General features: G+C 39.6%; 1 protein-coding gene across 2 annotated transcripts in view; it reads right to left on the bottom strand.

Moving 5' to 3' along the window:
* The window catches only part of LOC110063401 (uncharacterized), a 62,181-nt gene that overhangs the window by 31,114 nt on the left and 4,287 nt on the right, over positions 1-26,780 (bottom strand). Inside the window, exons 2-29 of one of the 2 annotated variants that reach the window (XM_089280635.1) lie at positions 26,480-26,649; positions 26,267-26,368; positions 23,018-23,411; positions 22,002-22,399; positions 21,215-21,340; positions 20,073-20,478; positions 18,918-19,312; positions 18,380-18,505; positions 16,332-16,755; positions 15,520-15,917; positions 14,448-14,576; positions 13,887-14,060; positions 13,350-13,532; positions 11,953-12,204; positions 11,134-11,325; positions 10,390-10,575; positions 9,948-10,130; positions 9,060-9,311; positions 8,363-8,557; positions 7,764-7,949; positions 7,431-7,616; positions 5,990-6,781; positions 5,359-5,484; positions 4,342-4,747; positions 1,693-2,087; positions 1,454-1,579; positions 846-1,269; positions 21-415 (exon numbers count right to left, since the gene is read on the bottom strand). In XM_089280635.1, coding sequence (XP_089136761.1) covers positions 21-415; positions 846-1,269; positions 1,454-1,579; positions 1,693-2,087; positions 4,342-4,747; positions 5,359-5,484; positions 5,990-6,781; positions 7,431-7,616; positions 7,764-7,949; positions 8,363-8,557; positions 9,060-9,311; positions 9,948-10,130; positions 10,390-10,575; positions 11,134-11,325; positions 11,953-12,204; positions 13,350-13,532; positions 13,887-14,060; positions 14,448-14,576; positions 15,520-15,917; positions 16,332-16,755; positions 18,380-18,505; positions 18,918-19,312; positions 20,073-20,478; positions 21,215-21,340; positions 22,002-22,399; positions 23,018-23,411; positions 26,267-26,345 — 7,528 coding nt within the window. In that variant the 5' untranslated portion in view covers positions 26,346-26,368; positions 26,480-26,649. Of the gene's footprint in view, positions 1-20; positions 416-845; positions 1,270-1,453; positions 1,580-1,692; positions 2,088-4,341; positions 4,748-5,358; positions 5,485-5,989; positions 6,782-7,430; positions 7,617-7,763; positions 7,950-8,362; positions 8,558-9,059; positions 9,312-9,947; positions 10,131-10,389; positions 10,576-11,133; positions 11,326-11,952; positions 12,205-13,349; positions 13,533-13,886; positions 14,061-14,447; positions 14,577-15,519; positions 15,918-16,331; positions 16,756-18,379; positions 18,506-18,917; positions 19,313-20,072; positions 20,479-21,214; positions 21,341-22,001; positions 22,400-23,017; positions 23,412-26,266; positions 26,448-26,479; positions 26,650-26,780 lie in introns of those variants that run through there. The other variant, XM_089280636.1, reaches the window with a different exon arrangement.

Genomic DNA, 26,780 nt, shown 5'->3' with positions numbered 1-26,780 from the left:
ACTAAACGGAACCTGCATACCGTTAAAAGTCTCCGTGCTATCATAAATGTGCAGCTCCATTAGGGTTCCCATTCCACGAACCACGACTTCTGTTACAGAAGATGTCATGTTGTATTTGTGAATGCTTTGGCTGTTCCAATCAGACCAGTACAGAACGTCATTATATAGGGCGAGTCCAAAAGGGTGCTTATCCAACGATAAATCCAGCATCAGTGCTCGGTTATTTCCTTGTAGGTCCACCCTCTCAATCCTATCGAGGTTCGCATCGCACCAGTACAGCATCCTACCTTGGTAATCCATAGCGAGCGAGTTTACCCACACAAGTCCGGAACTAACAAGAATTGTCCTGTGAGAACCGTCCATGTTAGCTTGTTCAATCTTTGACGATGATCCCCGACTGCCCCAATACATCTTTCTGAAAGGATAATTTAACATTTTCTTATAAGTCATTGTACAGAGAGAGTTTCCTACAATAGTTCCACGATACAGATATTGTATTCAAGTGCAAATAATAATATCTTTCAAAATTTTTTTTTTTGATATTATACATATCGATAGCCCGAGCAAGTTCGATTTGCCACTAGATATCTGGATATTTGCAAATGAATCTCCTGAAAATCTCTCAGAGACTGCCAAATACCCTCCGTACATAACCTGTCTTTTCCAAAGACTTACCACCATTCTCCACGTAGCCCGACTACAATTTTATTACCATACAGAAAAATAACAGTAGCTAAAAGAGAGACTTAACCTGATAATATTGTTCTGTATAAAATATCCACATTTATAAATGGAAACGAATAAACGTCTGAGTAAATACGTATTACCGTGGCTTCTTGGATTACCTTTCTGCAATATCGAGTAGTATAGCTCTTGGCTGTTCAATGCTTGATGTGATTAAACCCCTTCTGGACGACCCATCTAACTTTGCCACCTCAATTCTACTTGTTCCCTCATCTGTCCAGTAAATATTACGTCCAACATAATCTACTGCCAGTCCTCCAGGAGTAGTAACATTAGTGTGCGCGATGACTTTGACTGAAGACCCGTTAGGAAATGAACTGGCCACCAGTTTTAACGTCACATCTGTCCAATAAACCTTTCCTTCGACCGGATCGTAATCAACAGACACGGGCCTTGATATGTTTGTGTTAATTCCAAGCGGATAGCAAGGGGTTTCTGGTATTTGAAGAGGAACTTTGTAAATTTCTTCCGCATCCGCCTCAGCAAAGATGATAAATTTATTCGAAGTTATCTTGTGAAACAATTCTTGTACAAAGAATGAAAACAGAGAGTATACGTGTGAGTATGCGAGAGATCTAAATATTAATAACCAGTCAGTTTGTCTTACTCAATCCACATGCCAAGCCAACTGGTATCGGGAAGAACCAAGGCTGTTTCTTTTCATCTCAGTAATTTTTATTAAAACTACAGAGCAGTAGATCGCTCTCACCATAATCACAGCATTTCCCATCAGGCTTAAGTTGAATGCCTGTTGGACACGCGCACTGATATCCTCCTGGATTTAGAAGACACAAATCACTGCACAGGCCATTGTTTTGAGCGCAAGCATGGGAACCTGAAGATGCAAAACAAACACTTTTTATCTTACCGACTCAGTAAGTGGCAGAGAAAAAAAATCACAAAACTTCTTATGAAGTGATACTTGGAGATAAGATATTAACAAGATACCTGAAAATATCAAGGCTGGATCAAATACGTGAATATCCATAGGTTTTTGAAGGCCATTGATTACGATTTCCTGGTTTCCACTGCTTAAGTTGAAACGTGAAACGCTCTTGGTATTCCAATCAGTCCAGTAAAGCATGTCCTGATACACCGCTAGTCCATAAGGATGAATATTAGCTGCAGATGACATGATTAACTGTCTGTTTCCTCCATCGAGGTCTGATACCTCGATTTTGTCAAGTTTAGCGTCAGCCCAAAACACGCGATTTGTCGCTTGGTGAATAGTGAGTCCATTTGGCCAGACAAGGTTTCCGGTTACAATGGTTCGCCTCGCTGAGCCATCCATCCCAGCTTGTTCGATCTTCGGATTGGCGCCCCAGTCTGTCCAATACATCATGCTGAAAGCAACCCAAAGGAATCCTAACATAACTGCATCTTTAAAACTTACTACACCATTTTTTTTATAACAGAACATTTAATAAGTATATCGAGGTTAAAAGCAGCGAAATATTTAGAATATTTTAAGAATAAACCCGAGGCTGCGATTTTGAAAAAAAGTACTGTTTTTTTGCTAAAAATTTGTAAATGCATTACAACTATATTCATTTTTTAACTCAACTATGGAAATTCTGCCTAGCTTTCTGTAAAGAGTGAAGATAGCCAAAAGAAAAATAATAAAACAAAACAGTGTTAGCCCTTTGTTCGACGCTAACAACATTTCTGGCTTTATTGCCTTCAGTCTGGCTTCAAGCTTACTTCAACAGCACTTAATTATAAGTCCAATCAAAGCGTCGCATGCTAAGAATATTCACAAAAATATTTTCAGCCCAAAATCAGCAGAATATGAATAGTTAAATATGAATAGTTAAACATAAATAGTTAAATATGAATAATCAGACGGGCCAGGACAGAAAAACAATATCTTTGTTGCAATACGTTTTGCAATATTCAGAAAAATTCTACGACGAATTTATAAATACCCAGGAGATATGTTGACATATTTTCAGAAGCCTCTGAGTGTGATATAAAGATTACTTCATGGAAAGTGCGCGCATACGGTATTTACGGACGAGTTGTTGACCTATCAGAAAACGGAAGAGTCAGCGTAGCTAACGGGTGAGAATTCTGATACAAAAAACAACGAATGCGTAAATACCGTAGAAAGGACTTTTCATGCAGTAATTTGTTTATTTTATGCATACTGAGATTTTCATTTTCAACTTTCTAATAAAATTTATTGCTTTTTTATTCAGTAGAACAATACTCAAGTTATGTTTTATTCAATCTGGACGCAAGCACTGTGTCGCATCTTCGAAAGCCTTTCTTACAGAGTGTTTACCTCTTCATCAGTCGACGATTCAGCTGCTTTTGAATTGTTTTCTTTGCCTTAATTGTTTTTTTTTTTAGTTGTTTGCTTCAAGCTTCTAGATATTTCCTTGCTTAGTAAAATTCTTTGTCGTCGATAATGCTTACGGGATAATTGCCTTCTTTAAAAACCGGCTCATACTTGAAAAGAGCCCTCGAAGGCTTGGTAGATAGATGATAACTTTATTTTAACTCGGGTTGGTGAGGCTGATTTGGCCTCTAGTGGCTCTTGGTGGCTCGTAATCCTCGCCATCTTTTCGTTTGACTTTAAAATAAATTCCCACAGGTACTTGTTAAGTTTATCTGGTTTGATTTCTTCAGCTTTTCTTGTCCATTCTTTCTGTTTGAGGAATAGGGTAAAGCAAGCCAACTTCGAGCCAGGTGTTTGCCCTAGTGCATTTGTTCTGATGTTATTCAGTGGGTTCACCTAAAGGGATGAATCTATTCGAACTTTCCGCCATTCAGAGATTGTCTGTGGTTCATTGCTAATTTGCAAGAAACTTGTGGAAACTTGTGGAAACTCTTCAAACTTTCATGAAGGAATATTGAAGGGACGCCAAAGCAATGTGACGCGCTGCGAACTAACTGATTCATTTTGACAGCTAATTTCTGACTGGATGAAACGGTTTTCCCACGCGCGTGGGAGAAAGGCGTTTCGCTATTGCGATTGGATAAAGAAAGTTCCGGATGGGTTTTTAATGCGAATGAATCTATCTGAAAATAAAGACAAGATGTTCACAATTTAGTTGAATTTGGTTCTGGGACGTAAAGGTTTCGGATCAATCGACTCCAACAATAGACGATCGGAACTGTCGTTCAAAGTTCGCAGGAAATTTGTCTTCCTTGAAATTTTGTTCTTCGCCAACATTCTTCGAATTTCCCCTACGTTCATCGCAACTGTCTTTGCCGGTTATCAGCTACCAACTATTTATAAAGAATCCTGTTAATACAAAGTTTATTTTGCGTTATTACTTGCCCAGTACCAACTGGTCTTTTTTCTTTATTTTTTCTCTTTATATATCCCCTTAGGTGTTTTTTAACTTGGCTGCCTATTGGTTTGAGGTCACATTCAGATGATATTTTTTTCGAGGGGAATGTGTACCGCATAATATGTAGCCACGTAATACCACTCATCGCTCCCGACCAAACTGGCTTTCGCAAACCAGGCCAGAAGCGATGACAAACGGCTCAAGCTAAAGAGCTTGGGAAGCCCCATTAAATATCTTACTTTTGTCTGTTAATGGAAACGCTGGAAGTTACTTTGCAGTCTAATCGCATTTGACTTACCCATTTCTCTCATCAAGCAAGATCGCTCTCGGCTCATCAAGTCCATCTTTGATCAACAGTTTCCTGCTTGTTCCATCAAGCCGAGCCACTTCAATCCTATTGGTCCCTGTATCAGTCCAGTAAATGTTTCGTCCCACATGGTCGATGGCTAAGCCGTCTGGAGTTTGTACATTACAGCGAAACAACATCTTCACTGAAGTTGCGTTAGAAAAAGCGCTGATGATACGACCTTGCGCAACGTCCGACCAGTACACCCGATCTTCGAGAGGGTCATAGTCCAATGCAATAGGATGCTGATTTCCAAGGTGGATAAACAACGTTTGTGCAACGAAATAGCTGACGTCCAAGGAAATTTTCTTAGTGGACTGGTCGGCGCCATCAGTAAACAGAAGAAACTTGTTCACCTCTACAATTTAAGTGACATGCAAGGTTATTATACGGTTTAAAAAGTCCTAACTTATAGGCATTATTCCGAAGTGTTTTGATACTAATTGTTAGAAGACATTTACTTTTGTGGGATTCCCATAGCGTTTTCAGGTGAGTTCGACCTGATCATTATTCCAAGATGGCGGCCGAAACTGGTGAAGAATTGCAAATGGTAAGCACATTTTCCATTCGGATATTTCGATTGGGAATTTTAAACAACCTGTCAAAATGTTCTGTCTATTTTTGAAATTTTCCGATTGGTCGAGGCAAAATTGTCTTAGCACTTACATTCTGACCAAAATTTCTAGATTTTTGAAAGGTAATGCTAAAAGGTAAACCACTCCTGTCACCAACGCTACAGGTTCTCTCCCAGCGAGGAGAGAGGCATTGTGGGAGTTAACTTCTTTGCTCAAGAACACGATAAAAGGACCCCGCAAGAGCTCGACTCCGGAATAATTAATTCGGAGGATATAAGGCTAACCTTCGGATCACCGAGTATTATAGTCTTGTTGTTCATGTTTTGTTATCATGAACAATATGCTTTTGCTCCAGATGCTTGGCGAAAACGAAGCCTAACAGAAAAAAACTTACTGTCTTCGCACGTCTTGCCATCTTTCTTCACAGTCAAACCAGTTGGACAAGAACATTGGCTACCAGAGGATTTTGCTACACAGAAATGACTGCATCCTCCATTGTTTACAGTGCAAGGGTTTGAAGCTTTAAAAAGACACAAAAAGAACGTTTAATTTTAGTACAGTGCAGAAACAGTTGGGGTACCGTGTTTGTAGAAACGCGGATCTCGTAGAAAAGATCACGAACTGAAATATGATAATAAACTCTAACTTCTTGCAATTGTCAGTCACCAGTGTTCTTCTCCTGTGTTTCGAGGCCTAATATTGAAGCGACTGGTCGCCAAATCGGCATTAGGTACTGGGGAAAAGACGAAGGATTCTTTCGTAATATTTGTATTACAATTTACAAAGATTGTTAAAAGACTGATTGAGATGAAGACTGGTCCCATTGAAAACATGAGTGGATTCGTGAGCCTATGATGGCCCTATAAATTTGGCTCTTTCTTTTTATTGTGACTTAATGTATAATTATTTGTTACAATGTCGGGCCCCGCTTTAATCAGCCTACGCTATACGTGGGCAGTGTAAGTTGTAATTTGTTAGGGAAATAAATAAAACTGTAATAAACTGTAATAAAACTGTATAAATACCTGAAGGTTGACGGGAGCTGTCGTATGGTACAATACCCATAGGCTGTCCGCCATTGACACTGAAACTTCGTAGCACGTGTCCAGTGGCAGCGTCCAACTGATGAACCTCTTTTTGTGCAACCCAGTCAGTAAAAAACAGGAAAGGAGGAATTAGCGCAACGTCAAACGGATGTAAGTACTGTTGCTGGTAAAGAAGCTTTCTGTCGTTGCCATTGTAGTCGACGGATTCCACCCTGTCATGTCCTGCATCCACCCAAAAAATTCGTTTATTTCCTCTGTCCAGCTCAATACCATTGGGCCAATGAAGATTGGTTGTTACGATGGCGAGTCTTTGGCTACCGCTAAGCGAAGCTCGTTCGATTTTGGGATTAACTCCCCAGTCCGTCCAGATCATTAAGCCGCTATCCAGATCCAGGTTTATTGCTCTGGGCTCATCAAGGCTGAATGAAATTAACCTACGTTGGTTATTACCATCTAGGTCTGATACTGATATGGTGTCATTCGTCGTATCAGTCCAATACAGCTCTAATGCTCTCCAATCCACCACCAGTCCATCACAAACTCCAATACCAGTGATAATTGTAGTCGTGCTTGCTACGTCAATGCGGAAACGTTTGATATTTTGTTCTGTTACATCACTCCAGAATATGTAACCCAAACTGAAATGGACATCCATGGCAACAGCTCGTGTTAAACCCGAAATTATGGAACGAGCTGCTCCAGTTTTATAGTCGATGGCTAAAATATCCGAAGTGTTTGATGCCAACAAACATGGTGGACTGCATAAAGTGGCTATAAACCGAAAAAAATAAGATAAAAGTGAAGTAAAATGTATCGAACTGTATCGAAACTGACACATGACGATATTTAAATATTTGCTAGTGATTGAAAAATAAATTACTTAAATAAAAACCGACATGACAACATTCCTTGTTCACTTTGGCCACACGTCTTAAGTGGCCAACTAGAATGTAAAAACTACGAGGTGCAAATTTGTAAAATTTGACATCTGCGTTCTGTTAATCAGCTGACATCTCCGCTTCGCACAGATCTTTCAATTTCATCAGCTAGCTGCACAAAGCCATTAGAAAGTTATCAAAAAGATGCCAAAGTAGTCAAACTTGCCAGGTAGATGGCTAATTAGTGAAAAGCTTTCCGAAAAAAGCTGTCGCAATAATGAGAAAATCATCATCTCAACTATAATCGTTATATTTGCCATGGTTTATTGTATGAATACAACCTGAAGCCATGCCTTATAGCCAGCTCACTTAAAATATCAACTTATTTTATTTCATTATGGCCCGGCACATATTCTCATTCTAACAATAGTTTCGTTACTCTATTAGACTATCGGGTCCTTGTACATTGATTTATTGGCGGCACATTAGCTTGAACAATCTTTCATTTTAGGTATCAACACGACGTATGTTTCGCCTCTTACCTTGACAAAAAGGAGATTCTCCTCTCCAAGTTCCGTTTTCCCGGCATTGCCTGACCGACGATCCAATTAAGTAGAAGCCGTTATTGCAGGAAAAATTACATTGAGTATTGTAAGGCTCCGATACCAAGTCGGTACAGCCAGTCTTAACGCCATTTGCTGGAGCTGGAAGAGTTGGGCATCTTACAACTAAGAGAAATAAAAAAGCAAAGATATTGCACATAAGCTTTGTGAGGGCCTCTTATTCGTTTTCGGTATAAACGTTTCCCTTCTAATTTCACCTTGTTTTGTAATTTATGTATATATTATACATATATGTATTTCTGTTTATCATACTTTGGCAGTATGAACTTTGTCCACTCCAAGACCCGTCTTCCAGGCAGCGCCTTATTGGTGAGCCAGTCAGATTGTAGCCAACATTACATGAAAAACTGCAATATGTATCATAAGGTTCCGATGTGATGTCGCTACAGCCGTTCTTGACGCCATTTGTTGGAACTGGAAGTGACAGGCATCTTATAGCTACAGTAGGAACAATATAAATGTAAAATGCTTGAGTTTCTTGGACTTTCCGCATATAAACTTACATGACATCTTAATAACGTCACTTGACAACAGAATGGACGTAAAAAATGCAACAGTAACAAATTGCTAAGAACTTTTGTGTAAAGAAATACAAAATCCCCTTCAAATACTCGCTATTGTAGGGGACGGTGATGTAAATTGTTCGCTACAGGCTGAAAGTCAACATTAATTGGTTTTAGAACAGAAAAATAAACGCCACATGCATTGGCGAAGACGCAATAATAAGTTGCTTATGACTATTTCATTCAAATCAGTTGAAATGACAACACATGAAGAAACAGAAGTCTACATATTTTATCATTCCAAAATATATGTCTTGAATGCTTCGAAGGTATATTCTTTTCGCGTACCTTCGCAGCTAGGCAAAGGATTGTCCCAGTATCCTGGAGGTTTGTTACTCGGGGCAACACAAGTCACTGTTGATGATCCATTCAAACGATAACCAATCGTACAAGAAAAGTTACATGTTGCTCCAAAATGATTGTCACAGCTGCTCGTGTGCAGTGGAAGTCCTGGATCAACTGTCAAAGAGGTGCAATTGATCACTGTGAAAATATACAACAAACATGTGAGCATCATTTCTTGTCTTAGTTACGTACACTTTTTCTACTCACCTATCTTAGCTTTTAAAAATTAAGTAAATGTAGTCAGGAGATGACATAGTCGATAAAGGTTCCGTTTTTTGTCCCTGACTTGTATATTTTAGGAAGACGTTTCGGCTAACTCTTAAGCTTTCATCAGTTGAAAAACCGCTTGATGTTTCGCGCGATTTAATTTTTTTAAAATAGAAACGTTGCGCGTGCTGTGTGATCATGACTCGAGAGAATTTTAAGTGCGTGCTAAGCACTTGTAGACTTCATACAAGTCAGTGACAAAAACCAGCACCTTTATCTTAGCTTTTCTTTGCATGTTCACTCAACCGCCACTACCAGCATAGAGCTGGCAAGCATATCTGTATGGTCTGCAACAGTCCTTATAGATTATGCCTATTCTTTTGTATACACACATGCGTGTGAGTTAGCTGAATAAAATTGGCATCATTTTTACCTCTAACATCAATGGTGAAGGTGCAAGTGGCCTTGTTTCCTGATTGGTCAGCGGTAGTGTATGTAATTATGTGAGTTCCCTGGCTGAATCTTTCAAACGGTTTGTGATTTGATGACATGCTAAGCAGAACTCCTGAGTTGTCAGTAGCAGCTGGCTCAGTCCAGTTCACTTCTGCTGAAAACAGACCGCGTTCTGCATACACTACTAACGGACTTGATGGACATGTCGCGTCGAATATCGGAGGTAAAACGTCTGCAATATTGACGAGCTCATCATTAGATACAACGTTGTTGAGAATTTTATATCATCATACTTATGTATTTTTTATTCCTGAAATTATTGCTTCCTTTTTAGGCTTTTCTCCATACTACATTGTCTGTGTTAAGTAATTGAGCAAAGACTACATGAGTCTGACAAAAGATGTCCAAGTTTCAAATTACTGACCAGGTTAATCCCCAAATGGTACTTTACTTTCACTTTTTCCAGTTACTGAGCGCAAAAATATTGTACCACACACTCTAAGTGATTTTATAGGCCTACAAAAGTAATCAACGAAGATGCACTGACTGCAAGACTGAAATTGGGTATGCTAATTAGATATAGCTCGTTTTCTCTCATGTCGATCACGTGGAGAACAGCCATGCAAATTTATTGGAATGAAAGAATATGTTTTCTAACAAAAAAAGTTAATCTCCAACAGGATCGGTGTGGTAAACCACCACGATCACAGATTCACTGTTTTGGTAGACCAATAGGGCTTCGCTCACGTCACGTGAAAATACTCTATCCTTAAATAATGATTTCAAGGAGTGGGCGATCTGGCCAGTACCCAAAATACCCCAGACTATAATCCGGGATATTACTCTATCTATTTCGATGTATGGATACCTGTACAATTGATTGGGTTCCCACTCCATTGGCCAGACTGCAAACAAGTTGTGCTAACATTTCCAGCTAGGCTGGCATATCCACTTTGGCATCCCAATACACAGCTTGATCCATAGGTATTGCCACAGGAAACGGTAAGCAGAATCGCCCCTGGAGGAATGTTTACAGGGCCGCAGCTGTGAGCTTGGTAACAAACAAATTGTCATGTTAAAACATCTTTAAATAATGTGACTAAAATAATAATGTAAATAATGTAACTATTAGAGCATGCAATGAACAGCTTTTAAACGGGTTACGACAAACTAAACTGAGACAGAAATATGCAAATTAAGGCGTACTTAAATGGCACAACAGAAAATAATGGAACTTTAATTTTCAAGATTGAATAATATTTAAACAGAATAAGAATCAGACAAGCTTATAACTCAAGAGTAAATTTTACCTATACATAAAAAATCTTGGCCACTCCAAGTTCCATCTTCTTGGCATTGTCTTGACGAAGAGCCATACCCATTGAAGCCAACGTTACAGGAAAACAGACAGACAGTGTTGTAATACTCTAATGTTGTTCCTGAGCAATTCTGGCGGATGCCATAGGAGGGGGCTGGTAGGGCTGAGCACGTGATAGCTATGGAAACAAAATATATATTACATGTAAGACCTTGATATCGTTTACTTCCTGAGTATTCCGCTACATTCTGCACAATTGATATTAGTGTAAACTGAAAACAGTTGGCGTGATTACGTCAATATAAGTACGATATGAGAAATACAGAAGCCATACTTCCCAAGGGTCGGTTCAGAACCGACGTCTTTAAATTCTCATTTTTTAATCGCAGTTTGGAATTATGGAATCGCCTGACTGTAGCCATCAGGGCAATTTATCAATTATAATTGTTTAGTTAGAAAGTGAATCTGTTTTATATTATTATTCTTATTTATTTATTTTTTTCGTTTCCTGATTAGCTATTGTTGTTGTGATTCGTCTATATTAGTATTTTATATATTTTATGTCTTATCTCAGGCAGTTTCTTTAAAATAAGGAATCTAGGATTCTGCATAAACTGGCCTAATTCTTTGTATCATTTTATTTTGATCATCTGTGTAATTGAATTTGAGTAAATCAATCAACCAATCAATCATTCAGATCAATCAATCAGTTAAACATACCTTATGTATTACCTACCTTGACAACTAGGTAAAGGACTGTCCCATGATCCCGGAGGTCCGTTACCAGGGGCAACACATGTGACCGTGGATGAGCCATTCAAACGATAACCAATCGTACAAGAAAAGTTACATTTTGCTCCAAAGTGAATGCCGCAGCTGCTCATTAGCAGGGGACCTCCTGGATTTATCAGCGATGTACAATTGATAACTGGAAAAATTGAACGTGAAATTAAAATGTTTTTAATCATCTTGATGAGAAGTATTTTGTACCAAGGATTTCTGAAAGCCTTGTTCACAACTGCAAACTAAGCGTACGCGCAAACGCAAACGCAGTCATAGTTTTTGCTTTTTTTTACTAACCTACCAACCTTCATAGCTGTTTTACCGATAACTTGTACACGTGTTGTTAATAACTACATTTGAATGTTCAGGACGTTAAGCAAAATATACTTTGCACAATGTCATGCTTTGTTATTTTGGCTGCACTTAAGTTGAGTCCCTTTACACGTGCTAAACGCAATTTATTCTAAAGCTGCGAAACTGTGTAACATGAAATAAACTTTCTGATAACGCTCACGCGCCTTAAAACACTTTTGTCTAGATTATTTTTCTTCGTTTGCTTTGTCGTGTCAAAACAAACAGTCTTTACTTGTATGGTTGTGTCAATCGTTTATTGGTTTTCTATACTTTGAGTAATCCTTACAGGCGGGAGAGTTTTAATGAGTTGATCGTGAACAAACAATTCGGTAAAAACTGCTTTAAAGGTAATCCCAATCCTTGATGAAAACGCACAACTGTCCAGGAAACAAAGTTAATAGCTTAAACATTGTGTTACCCATCACTTCAATCGTAAAGCTACAAGAAGCCTTGTTTGCTGATTGGTCCTCTGCAGTGTACATGACCACGTGAGTTCCCTGGCTGAATCTTTGAGGTGGTTGGTGATTCCACGTCACGGTAGGTGGGACTCCTGAATTGTCAGTGGCAACGGGCTCGCTCCAGCTCACTTGGGCTGAAAACAGGCCACGTTCTGCATACACCTGCAACGGACTTGCTGGACACGCGACAACGAATGTCGGAGGACTAACATCTGTAATATGAAATAAAAGCATAAGGCACTATAGTAACACATTATTTGGCAAATTATTTTGACACTAATTACTTTCACAGTAATGTTGATTAAAGAGCCCATACATTGGGACATAGTTTTTAGAGGAAAATGTTTATGAAGCCTGGGCAAACATCAAAAGGGTAAACAATGATATCAAGATTTATGTTGCAAGCTCCCCGACCGTGCACAATCTTTTGTTTTCGTTCATACAAAATGCATGAATTACGTAACCAAAACGTTTTTATTGGTTACTTCCTCAGTACAGAGTAAACAGCTACTGTGGTTTGTGCTCGGTCTAGGCCAAAAAAGAGATCAAAGACATGCAACAAAGAAATTTGTCAGGTTTCATACCATTCCTCACTATTAACTATGATTTGGAGATTGGTCACATGAATCAGCGACGGCCACTTATTGTTTTCTCACCTTTAGGATGTACATGCTATTTTTGGGTGGGCAATAGCTGGTGTAAGAATTTTAAACACGTTAAAAATAGGACCTGGATGGTAAAAAGCGCTTGCTCGATTTTTTTTCCCATGGTTCCCCTTGTACATTTTTTTTCGGCAGTTGTTGCTGTACAGGATTTTTATATTGAAACTGCGCACCTCCCCTTAACCCCCACCCCCCGTCCCTCAGATCCTATTATAAATCGTCTGTCAACTGTCGTGGCTGTCACCATCCAAATAATGGCTTATTATCTGCATTTTCATGTTTTGCAGTTTGTAAAGCAAGCCTCGAGATTTCCACTATGTGACACGGGAAGTAATCGAATGACCTCATGTTATAATTATGTAAAATGACATACATTGTATGGGCAATATAAAGATAAATAAATAAATAAATAAAAAGATTACATTGTTTAATTGTCATTACTGCTTACGTTGGCACACTGTAAATTACAAAACAAATATTGAAAATAGCACATATATACTATGAGGAATCCTAACTGGTGGGAAGCTGACCAGTTGGCTGATTGTACAACACGGTCAGTGAGCTGAACTCGGAACTACCAAGAACAAATCCAGATAGTTGTAGGGTGGAGTATTTGAACCAGGGGGTCTCCAGGTTTCAAATCCAGCCCCCTAAACCACTCGGTCACGCGGTCTTCAAGGACGATTCACTTGTACCTGTACAGTTGATAGCATTTCCACTCCATTGCCCAGTCTGCAAACACGTTCTGGTCACATTTCCTTGGCTGCTACCATAGCCACTTTGACAGCCAAATACACAGTTGGATCCAATCGTAGTGCCACAGGAAATGGTCAGTAATACGGCTTTAAAAGGAATGCTCAAAGGAGCACAGGTGACAGCTTAAACGTAACGGACACATTTGTCATTTCAAAAGGAAAGGAACTATATTTTAATGAAACTTTGCGACCAAAAAGAAGACCATGTCCTAAGAAAACAAAACGACAGTGTATATCAATGGCAGAAAATGACTATTTAGCACCCGAAATTAACAAGTGTTGTCATTTCTTCCAAAATGATATCAATTCTATTAATGCTTTCCAAGCGTTTACGCAAGGATGAACATTACATTTTTCACCTTGAAAACCACAAAAAACTGTTTGACCTTTCGGTTAATAGGGAAGTTTGGTACATGTTGATCTTAGTGGTTTACTGTTATTTCCGTCTACAAAAACTGAGCTGGTTTAGCTCCTCACCATTACACTGAGGCTGCGTTCCAGTCCATACACCGTTGCTGTTACATGTCCGTGTTGCTGACCCAGTCATGCTGTACACACTATCACAGGAAAAATGACAGGAGTGTCCTGGCAAATTAGCACAGGGCGCTACGCTTCCGTGGGCTGGAGCGGTCAACAGAGGGCAGCGATTCACTGTTTCATAAACAAAGTGATTAAATGTAAATAAATGAAGGTGATACGTTGTTCTTGGGGTCCAAGAATCAGTTGATGACTGCAAACCATATCCCTAGTCCTTGCCTCCAACTCCCACTCCCCTCCCTGGAATCCATATTTATAGTCCTTGCCTTCAATTTGCCCATCTCTCGCTGTTCCATGGCTAACAGAACGCTTTGAGAAGGACAAGTTTGTAATAACGATAATAAAGACGCTATTAAATACAATTTCAGCTGCTTTACCTTAGGCTTCGGACTTTATCCCTAGTCCTCGCCCCCCCCCCCCCCCCCCACCCCCTCCACCCTAACTAACCACCACCACGGAATCCAATCCCTATCAAAGCTGTTACCACAATGTCTAAATTACCTCCTTGACAAGTGAAGGCATCGCCAAGCTTCAGTTGAACTCCCTCTGGACAAAAGCATTGATGGCCAGAAGGATTTGGAAGACATAGATTACTGCATCCTCCATTCAGCTGGCTACAACTGGTGGATCCTATTAAGCAAGGAAGAGTCATCTTGTTGATAATTATCGCATTGCATATATGCTCAATAAATGGTTAAGTGTGGGTTATCCTCAAGTATGTCACGTCGAGTGTTCTCCCTATGAAGCCATGGTGGTGGTGAACCACTGTGTGGCAAGAGAATTTTCACAAGAACGTTCAGTGCAGTTCAAAATATGTTTATGTTTGTTTCTTAGCACCTACAGCTTTAACGCCCGAGTGAGGTAATGTCCAGTTTCTTTTGAAAAATTTGTGCCACATTTAATCAGCGTAGAGTTTCATGCAAAATTGAGCCCAGCTCCCTACCGTATACAAAATATACAGAGAACTAATGACTGGCCATATTCAATTGGCTTCATGTTTAATTAAGAAGGAATAGTCATGGGGATACTTTTTTCTAGTTTCGTAGTTTTCAAATTTGTTGTCCGTTTAAGGAGTAACCGACTTTGTTACACACTGTTAAGAAGACAAACTCGGTAGACTCCTGGCAGCCTTCTTTTTTTCCAAAGGCGAGTGTTTAGTCAACCGCGAACACAAAAGTGGTGGCCGAGTAAGGACAAAGGGGAGACAAAGGCAGAATGGCCGAGTAGGGAAGACGGCGAGACGACGTGCGTGCCGCGCCCATGTCTCTTTCCATTCCCCTTTAGACTAAAGCGTCTCGTCCCATAACCCCTGCTGAATTTCGAGAGAAACACAGACTATCAGCAGTCTAGAGACTCGGCTATGTCTATTACCGGTAACTTTTGTCGCCTGCTTTGAGTACATTAAATATTCGACGCTGGTAAGTTGCTAGTGAAATTTTTCGCCATCATTTAACCGATGGTGAACAAATTCGTTTCTGTAAAGTCAAATCAGTCGACAAAAAAAAAAAAAAAAATAATAATAATAATAATAATAATAATAATAATAATAATAATAAAATAAAATATAGTTAACCTGTAAAGTCTTTGGATTGATCATACACGTGCAATTCCATCGGAGTTTCCATGCCCTGAACTACGACTTCAGTCAGAGAGGTTGTCATGTTGTACTTGTGAACGTTTTGACTGTTCCAGTCAGACCAGTACAGGGCGTCACCAAAAAGAGCGAGTCCAAAAGGGTGCAAAGAATCCAATGATAAGTCCAGTATCAGTACTCGGTTATTTCCTTGTAGGTCAACCCTTTCAATCTTATCAAGGTACGCATCACACCAATACAACTGTCTATTTAGGTAGTCCAGAGTCAGAGCGTTCACCCATAGAAGTCCTGAACTTACGAGAGTTGTCCTGGCAGAACCGTCCATGTTTGCTTGTTCAATCTTTGGCGATAATCCCCTACTACCCCAATACATCTTTCTAAAAAGATAAGATTCATCAGTTGATCAGTTTAAGGAGAGAAAGAATTGAACAATGGCGATGAGATACGAAATTTCATTAAAGTGGCAAGTGGAAAGAGCAATATTTCACAAGCTAGGATAGCTTTTTCTCTTGAGAAGTTGCATTGTTCTTGAATTTCCAAGAAAACCGTTCGAAAATCTTAAAAGAGGGCGAAGGATTATCTCTTAACGGCCTTATCTATTCCAAAGATTTGTCAACATTCTCAAACATCACCAAACATTTTCATGCATGAACGAATACCTCTAAAAAGTCTACAACGGTCAATCAAACTTGTAGAAGAGTTACAACTTGTTAATATTGCTTTGGTTTGCATAGATATTCGATAGTGCGTCAGTATCATTGACAACTACATATTTGTAATTTCAAGATTACCTTTCTCCAATATCAAGTAGAATGGCTCTTGGCTCTACAACGCTTGACGTGATTAGACTAGTTCTGGATGACCCATCCAACCTTGCGACCTCAATTCTACTGGCTCCCTCATCTGTCCAATAAATATTACGTCCAACATAATCCACTGCCAGCCCTCCAGGAGTTATCACGTTACCGTACGCGATGACTTCAACTGAAGATCCGTTAGGAAATGCCCTGGCCAGTAATTCCAACGTTACGTCTGTCCAATAGATTTTTCCTTCCACTGGATCATAATCAACAGCCACGGGTCTTGAGATGTTTGCGATGATTCCCAAAGGATAACAAGGGGTTTCAGGTACTTCCAGAGGAACCTTGTAAATTTCTCCATTGTCTGCTTCAGCAAAGATTACGAATTTCTCTGAGCTTGTCTTGTAGAACATTGCTTGAATATATGCATAAAAAATAAATAAATAAATAAATAAGCCAATGAGAATCAGACTGACCTACAAATTCTACAAAATTATAGAAAGACATTGCTTTTCCGTATTCATTTGGCAATAGGGAGTTTAAGCAAATCACTACGGCTGGTGCTACTACGGCTGCCGTGACTGAAAAGGTCTGGGGAGAGTACGTCTTGGTGGTCTGCCAAGTAGCGAGTAAAGCGAAATACAAAGATGAAAGAAACATCGACTAAGGAGTTTAAAATCTCTTTTATTTAGTTTCTCACAGCCAAATGGCTTCTCTCAAAGGACGATGACCGTTATTCGCCTTCCTAGGACGAACAGATTATTATTTCCGAGCGAAAGCGAATGCCAGACACTTTGTTCCAGAACAATTTGATGGATGTTTTATATAATTTCTGAGACTAATATCTCAAAGAATATCGAGTGAAAAACAGAAATATATCAATACTCAAAGAAGCAAAATAGCATCGTATAGTTATCCAGATATAAAACATCTTCACTAAACCCTCAAAGTAAACTTAACCGAAGAAAAACAACCTCGTGCTCAACACGAATATTTTACTTGACTCACTTCGCCATTCCAACACCTTTGCCAAAACTTATCGTAAATTCAGGATACGGATTTACAAGCTTCTGAGAGGTAACCTTACCACAATCTTTGACTTAAATTGACTTTAAAGGATATAGTATCCAATGGAATTCTCAAAATACCGAGATGTCCGTTGAAAAGGGCCAGAGAAGCGAAATAAACCCGACGTAGTAGTCACTACGGCAAAACATCCCAACTCACGTAGTCAGATTTCACGCTACGGCTGGATGCAACCGACGTACATGCGCACTGTCTCATTTTGGGGGCTATTTACTTCCGGCAGCCGTATCAGCGCCAGCCGTAGTGATTTGCTTAAAGTCCCTATTATCTCCATTGTCAACCACTTAGCTGGTAATTTCAAGTAAAAAGATCACAATGAATCAATAGGAGACCACTTTCGTTAACAAGGAAAGTAGTATCTATGGACATCACTAATTTTAACCTGTGATCGACTCTAAGTAGTACATAATGTTAGCATGCTAATCTCGTCACTTCTTTACAAGGTGTTCTCACTGATTCCACGTCTTACATCCAAATCTGGAAAGCCGTGTGTTACATGCATCATCTGAACCACCCAAGTGCTGCTGTTCTAAGGAAGGGTAATGCTCATTACATCAACTTTTGAAACTTGCTCAACTCGACATTGTTCAGTCACGTGAGATAATTAGTGTATGACAACCGTGCTTTTTCTTATGTTTTAATTTTTTTGTCGAATTTGTCAATGTGGCTGTTTACTTTTTACAATTTCTAAAACATTTTTTTGGCACGACCTTTCTTGTTTACACATATTTAACCTCAATAATGTTTGACACGATTTAGAGTCAAGTCAAGAAAAGCAGCTCTCGAATCAAGATGGCGGCCATTCAGAAATTATGATGCAACCAGGTCAAATGAGGTAAGCAGACCACGCTATAAAGGGACGGAGATGGTCTTAGAGCAACCGACTAGAGACGAGTTAGCTAAAGTGGTAACTAGTTAAAAAATTGAAGCAGATAAACACATTGATTTCGCACCATGGTCACAGGTTTTCCCATCAGACTTGAGGGCGATGCCGGTTGGACATGCGCACTGGTACCCTTCTGGCTTAAGAAGGCAGAAATCGCTGCAGAGTCCATTGTTATGGGAACAATTATGAAAACCTGATAACAGACAAACGAAATTAGTAACTTCCAGTACAACAATTTTCCGAATCTTCGTTACCTTGAGCATGATACGTATTTTCTTTAATTGTAGTTTATATATATATATATAAATAATTAATACACCATGATTATACATTCTGTGATTTTTTTATTCATTTTTTTAACAGGACTGGCAAATGATTATATCTTGCGACCACAAAGCTCAGTAATTGTTTCATCATTCAATTAATATTTGCGTACTGAGTTAGTTAGTTTTCACAGTTGATGTCGGGAGGCGAGAGGCGCGCTGCTTAGCTAAAGTGATACTTGATAACTTCTACATCCACGGAATGAATAAGAGATTTGATAAATTGCAGGGCTTCACACCAATTCACGTATGTTTTGATAGGAAAAATTAACAACTAAGTACCTGAAAATATCAAGGCTGGATCAAATACATGAATGTCCATAGGTTTTTGAAGGCCATTGACTATGATATCCTGGTTTCCACTGCTTACGTTTAAACGCGAAATGCTCTTAGTATTCCAGTCTGTCCAGTATAGCATGTCCTGGTACACCGCCAGTCCATAAGGGTGGATATTAGCCGCAGATGACATTATTAACTGTCTGTTTCCTCCACTGAGGTCTGATACCTCAATTTTGTCAACCAAAGCATCCACCCAAAACAGTCGATTTGTCGCTGGGTCGATAGTGAGTCCATTTGGCCAGACTAGGTTTCCCGTTACAATGGTCTGTCTCGCCGAACCATCCATCTCAGCCTGCTCGATCTTCGGATTGGCGCCCCAGTCTGTCCAGTACATCATGCTGAAAGAAACAGCAAACATTATTCTTTCGGACGGCTAGCAGGTGCTTCAATTACCTGCAGCTATTTAATTTGTCTGTTTTCCCAAGCTACTGTTTTTCTGGGAATGCTCGTTAACTCAAAGCTGACAATTTTTTTTTGCTATTTTTTAGGCTGAAGATGTCGCACTTAATCACTTAGATATAAAATTTACGTGCAAAGGTTCTAGTTTGATTGTTCCTTGAGCGACGTTCCCATTCCAATAAATTCCAGTATAACAAACGAAGTGATAAGCTGCAACATTGCTTGCAATTTTGCTGATTTCCATAATCAACATTACAAAATGACCGGTTATTAAATAAGTATTAACGAGATTGAGGTCTCTACGGGAAAATCTCCAACAGAGACCTTGCCGTATTGACCGGGCGATGGCAAGGTCAATATTGCAAGGCCGAGGTTTGAGAATTTCTCGTAAAGACCGAACGTTTGAGGTTAATAAGTTGCTTGTTATATGCATATGGCTTTTCACTACCCGTAATCGGCCAGTGGGCTACACGGGAAAACAAAACTCACGTGCAGAGGTCACGGTTGCAATTCTAATTTCACTGTTTGTTGAAGGATGTTCCCATTTTAGTATGTCTCACCCTAAACCAACGAGGTGATAAGCGGCAGCTATGCTTGCAGTATCGCTGATTTCCACAATCAATATCATAAAATGACCAGCTATTAATAAAACTATCATATAAAATATCGCAGTTTTATACAGTAGCGAATGCATCTAACCCATTTCTTTCATCAAGTACAATGGCCCTGGGCTCATCCAGTCCATCTTTGATAAGCAGTTTCCTCCCAGTTCCATCAAGCAGTCCTACTTCAATCCTATTGGTTCCTGTATCTGTCCAATAAATGTTTCTTCCCACGTAGTCAATAGCTAAGCCGTCTGGCGTTTCAACATTGCAGCGAAACAAATTTTTCACGGAGGTGGCATTGAAAAACGCGCTGATGATTCGACCTTGAGCAATGTCTGACCAGTACACTCGATCTTCGACAGGGTCATAGTCCAATGCAATTGGGCGCTGGGTCCCGAGATGATAAAACAAAGTCTGGGAGGTGAAATAGTTCGTGTCCAAGGAAACATACTGGGTGGATTTGTCGTCAGCGTCGGCAAAAAGAAGAAACTTTTTGACCTCTGTAATAAGGATGAGAAAGATTTGGTCAGCTTTGCGACTCAGAAACAGGCAGCAAGCTGTGTTGTTGTTGTTTATTTCTTTACAAAAATACTTTTTTAGGCGCTTTGCGTTTTTGCTTTACGGCTAGGCGCTATAACGTAACCCATTTTAGTCCACTGTTGATAAAACAATCGGAAGAGAGAATATGACTCTTGCGGGAAGTATGTCCTTGAGAATTGCGCGTAATTAGACTTTCATTTGTATGTTGCTATTTAGTGAATGGGTTATTTTACGTTTCCGGTATCTTATTGACTCCTTGTGTTTCGGTAAAGACGTAATAACTTTCACGAGCATGCCACAGTCGATTTACACCGAACATGTTGCAGAGTCAAATATTACTTCATTATAAATTTATTCTTCGTCAAGAAGAATTCACTCTAGACACTCGCATTCTATTGGCTCATAAACGGTGAGATTGAATGGCTTCACGTCCTAGCATGCGCCGAACAATATATAAAACTACTCATTTGAAATGTTGGAACGCAGCATACAAATATCTGCACATTACTCTGTTTAAAGAGGAGAAATGACTCGTTACCATTCTTGCTCTGTTACGACATCTGAGCGTGCGAGTTTTAACAGCTATTTGGCGGCATGTTCGTAACAACTCGATTGAAAGCAAATATGGCCGTTTATGGTGTTCAGGCAATATATATATATAAAAAAACAAATTTACCCGAAAGATAAACGACTTACTCTCTTCGCATGTCTTGCCATCTTGTTTCACAGTTAATCCAGTTGGACATACACACTCATAGCCGGATGATTTTACCACACAGAAATGGCTACATCCTCCATTATTCACAGTGCAAGGATTTGAAGCTTAAAAAAAAGACGCTGAAACTATTATAAAGCAATTACAATATTTAAAAAGGAAAGCACATTAGCCTTCGCTGGTTCCCATGCGGGTCCTCTGTCCTGGTCCAACTGGAATTTGGGTGTTGGTTTTTGTGGAGGGAGGAAAACCGGAGTCGAGAACCAAGAACAAACTCAACCCACTTATAGCACCGGGATGGAATCGAATCCGGACCACATTGATGTGATAGAGGCGAGCGCTCTCACCACTGCGCCATCCCTGCTCCCGACAAACGGCAGCAGAGAGTGCGATCATTATATCAGTAACATTGTAAGAAATATCTAGCAATGAAAGGAAACACCAATTCTCAGTATCTAGTGGTGTAATATTACAAGCAACTTTGTTGGTTTCCAGTCCTCGAGAAACATGGTCATAGAAATATTACTACGAACTGGAATCCTTCTATTTCCAGGTGTGTCTTGGTGTCTGCATATTTTAAAGCCGATTTAGACACTTCAGCAAAAATACTAATAACTAATAATAATGATGATAAAAAAGCAATGGAACTTAAATCGATAATTTGTTGGCCAAAGTTGCGCGGATGTCCGTCGGCACCACGTCATGCCGAAAAAATTGTCACAGCGGTTGGCATACATAGCCCTAGTCTACAAAAGGCTCTTTAAATACCTGCAGGTTGTCGGAAAGCATCGTAAGCTACGATGCCCATGGGTTGTCCACCGTTGACACTGTACTTGCGGATAATTTTTCCAGTGGTAGCATCCAGCTGATGGATGTCTTCAGCTGTAAGCCAATCGGTAAAAAACAAGAAAGGCGGGATAAGTGTCAGTCCAAACGGATGCAAGCCGCTGAGGTGATTAAGCAGCTTCCGGTTGTTTCCATTGTAATCGACGGACTCCACCGTGTCATATCCCGCATCCACCCAAAAGATACGCTTATTTCCTCTGTCAAGTTCGATACCGTTTGGATAATACAGATACGTTGTTACGATGGTTACTCTTTGGCCTCCGTTCAATGAAGCTTTTTCTATTTTTGGGTTGATTCCCCAATCAGTCCAGAACATTAAGCTGTCGTGAAAAACAAGCATCATGGTTATATGATAAATATAGATCCCCTGATTTGATGGTTAGATTTTTTTGTTCGACTGCTCTTTTAAAACAAAGTTATGATTTAATGCTATATTTCTCATCGAAACCCAGCGCTGCCGTATGGATTCATATATAGTCTTATTAGTGTAAACACTCTCTCGTGTACATAAAGAAAGACGTCTAAGGTCTTTCTAACTATCCCCGAAAATAAACCCGCCAAATCTCAAACGAAAAATGTTTCTTTTTTGGACTCAGTTTGTGTTTTAAGTTCTCATAGTGTGCTTATGCTGTACATACATTAGATATTTTTTTTGTGTGTGTTTTACGTTGTCAAATTGAGCGAGTGTTACTTAATTGTCTTCTTTCATGCGTGTAAAATTTTACAGACGTCAAACTCCTGCTGAACACAAACCTCCTGCCGAATTTTGCCTCAAGCGCAATATTCTCTGAGACATTAACCCTTGAGCCCCTTTGAAAACAAGAGGGAATCAAATAGAGCCGTTTGGGCAAGTAGTTGTGAAATAATAATAATAATAATAATAATAATAATAGTAATAATAATAATAGAGCAGTTGTAATAAATGTGATTGTGAATACCCGTCATCTAGGTCCAGAGCTATTCCTCTGGGTTCCTCAAGGCCCGAAGAAATTAAAAGAGCTTGGTTCTTGCCATCTAAATCTGATACTGATATGGTATAGTACGTCGTATCAGTCCAATACAGCTGTGATGCCCTCCAGTCCACCGCTAGTCCATCACAAACTCCAATGCCAGTGACAATTGTTGTCGTGCTCGCTACGTCAATGCGAAAACGTTTGATGTTTTTTTCTGTTACATCACTCCAGAATATGTAACCCAAGTTGAAATGAACGTCTACAGCAACAGCTCTTGTTAAACCCGAAACAACTGAACTTACAGCGGCAGTGTTATAATCCACGGTGACAATATCTGATGTGTTTGCTACCAGCAAACATGATGGACTGCATAAAGTGGCTAAGGACCAAACGAAATGAAAGAAAAGTGAATTACTACAATGTACTTGTGCGAAAACAATAAAACTAATCGATGTCGATATTGCTGGCAATTCAAAAAAAGAAATTCAAGAGGAAGAGAGAGGGATGAAACTATTTTTATTTGAAAGCATTCCCTAACCCTTTTAGATTATCTCTCGCCTGCATGATTTTTCCCCAAAACCAGCAGTTAAATGCAAGAAATACCTATCTCCAGACAAAACCCTCGCTTAGACCATGCCAGACAAACATCTCCTTCCAATCTGAGGTATAGAGAAGATGATTAATATCTGCAAACTTTTTATAATTCGCATAGAGCGCACAAATGTTGGTCGTTTAGCCCAAGTCGATTCAGTCCCCTAGCCGGTTCTACCCACCCCCACCCCAATATCATTTCGACGCTTCACCGTTCACCATCAAATGAGCGAATTGCCCGCGAGGTCAGACGAGACTTAAAATTAGTTTCAATGTTTGGGAGCTCTAGAGAAAAACTCCATAGAAAGCTTTATAATTAATTTGGTAAAACAGCGTGAAAACCTTTCTCTGAACATAAACGCGCGTAATAGTCTGCTACTGGATGTATAAACAAAATCGCACAGACTTAAATCTCTCTTAAATCTCTCGTCAACCTACATTCTTTACTTTATCTACTGAGTGGTTACGAGTTGTTTTCATTTTCTTTTTTAAATGGAATGACAGTGAAAGCCAGCAAGAGAGATCGTTATTGTAGTGACATGCTCTCGAACAAAGAATAAGAAAAAGAACGAAAATCAAACAAAAAAAAACAAAACGTATCCAATCTTTACATAACAAAAAATAAATATACCGACAAGTTGTCTGCTTAAATTGGGTGAGTTATGCATTAAAGTGCCACTAACCCCAATATTTTTTCCTTTAATAAAATCTACTAGTTTCCCTGATTACTTCAGCGAAAAAATTATCTCGATTGATAAAATCCCTGCGTTTCTACACGCGTTTAAACATGTAATTCCTATGTTCACGACCGCGCAAAGTGGAATCTGGGTAGGGCTTTTAGTGACGTCATATCGGGAACCGTTCTTCAAAGACGAAGCTCAAAGAACAAAACAAGTCTGTATTCGGAATGGCCACTGAGAAACACGGCCGGATTTATACGACCTCCGGCGTGCGTGTGTTTTTATTACATGTATAATCCACAAATACATAGCTAGTTGACTAGTTCGAAGCCTCCACAATCTTATTCGCCTCGTTGTAGAACGTAGGTTTCGTTTACTATTTGTTCAGGAAAGTCTATTTCGAGTAAAAAAAAAAAAAAAAAAAAACGCGATGTGTTTAATTTTCCGTGTAATTTCCTCACCTATACTTTCGTCTGGGACTCGGAGGATCGTTTGCGCTCGAAATAGTCAGATGGCTTCCAGCTTACCCCAAATTCGTATCTTAGGCAGTACCTTGACAATTTCAAGCTTTTCACTAGAGATAGAGAAGAATATACAGGCCATGAAAATCTCTAGGTTTTTACAGTAGCGGCGAACCCGAGATCGAAGAAATCCTCGAAGGCTCCCTGGCTTTAGCTTCGCACAGATCAGCCCACTTCTTTGGTCTTGTTCTCGTTTCTGGTCGAGTTTCATCAAGATAGAGGTATTGAGTGGAGAAGAATACTCGATTCTACGCATCCTGTACTGCTACAGTCTTCAACAACATATCTACCTTGCATTCTGCAACGATTTTGACACACACTATCGCATATTCGCCCGTATTCTTCTCAGAAGCAAAATGTTGTTATTCCCGAAATGAAGTCAGAAGCCAACTCGTCCCATTCAATGGAAAAGGGCAAATTTACAAACTTTAAAAATTGATACAAATTAACGAAAATAGCTACAACAATAATTTTTTCGCAGCGGTGATCAGGAGAAAAAGGAAATTTATATTAGCGAAAAAACTTGTTTGGGTTAGTGGCACTTTAAGACTGTGTCGCAGACAGACAGAAATTTAGACTAGGTTTACACTAGAGGAGATTTTTTCCGGATTCGTAAATGTTTCCGGATTCATCAATTTTAGAGTATTCGGATTCGTAGGCGTTTACACTGAAAGGATGTACGCATTCCTAACCGTTTACACACGACGACAACTCCAGGAACATTCACGATGAAATTGTTAACTAGCTGTTTGTTGCCTCGACAACAAGAAACAAAATGACGCCAAAGAAAGGATAGGGTCAGCTTGAGGCATTCTTAAGTTTTCTTCCCACTCGCTTTTCACGCTATTGTTGCCAATCATGTTGTCCCACCAGGCATTTGTCTTATCCTGAGTCGTCGAAGTTTTCGATCGATCGTGCCATCGTCATCTCCGATAAAGTGTGGAGGTCGGTCGTCAACGTTGTTCGCGTCGATAGTTCTGGTTTCTGACGAACATCATTTACCAGTTATAAAAGATGGCCATCAATGGCCATCGATCTGACTACGGCTATAACTCCGTCGACTCCATTACAATCTCCATTACTAGATTCGCCATTTTGGTTCTGCCGCAAACTGAAAAGATCGCAGGCGGAAACATATCCGGATTCGAGAGAAAACCGTTTACACGACCGGATTAAAAAAATTTCGGATTAAAAGTTCCCACATTAAATTCTGGATTCAAAATCTCCGGAGACATGACCAAACCGGGGAGTTTTTATTTCGGATTTGTGTTATTGTGTGTGAACGGCAAAACCAATCCGATACTAAGAAGTTCCGGAATCGTCACAAATCCGAAACAGTTTCCTCAGTCTAGTGTAAACCTAGTCTTAATCTCTAAATACCATTGCAATTTAGCAGGGAAATGGCCATAATTAGTGTCACCATATCCTCTATATCATTTTACCTCCATAGACGTTTACACTTTGCCCATAAATCAGCGCCAAGATGAATAGCGTAGGAATCGACCACCGGATGACACTCATAGCTACCAGAACCAGTCAAGTCCCTGCTTGAGATCATGAGATTTAAAAACGAAACAAAACAAAACCAAAGTGCTAACAAACGACTTGTAATGCGCACAGTGCAGAGCCATTTCACACATGAAAACAAACCTTACCGAAAAGAAACACGATCCAAATCAGTTTCTTGCAAGAACCCTAACTGAGGGGCAAATGCAATACTTGACTTGTGTCGTAATCGCGCTAAATCCGCAGGTCACTCAGAAGTATGGCTCTGTCTGATGATGTTCTAAACGTCTTCTACAATCACGACAAGAAATGTTTGCAACTAGTACAGAAAAAAGAGAGCAATGATTAAATAAACGTAACGGCGGACGCAATAAACTGAGTACGCACACATCTATTAATAGCCACGTCTCATAAGTGAAGCGAGTGCTGCGCAAAGTTTCGCGCATACGG

The sequence above is a fragment of the Orbicella faveolata genome, unplaced genomic scaffold (assembly GCF_042242905.1).
Source record: "Orbicella faveolata isolate gen_17 unplaced genomic scaffold, um_ofav_v1 contig_48, whole genome shotgun sequence".
Taxonomy (NCBI): Eukaryota; Metazoa; Cnidaria; class Anthozoa; order Scleractinia; family Merulinidae; genus Orbicella; species Orbicella faveolata.
The sequence above is the reverse complement of the archived record's forward strand: the minus strand, read 5'-3'. Positions and strand labels throughout refer to the sequence as shown.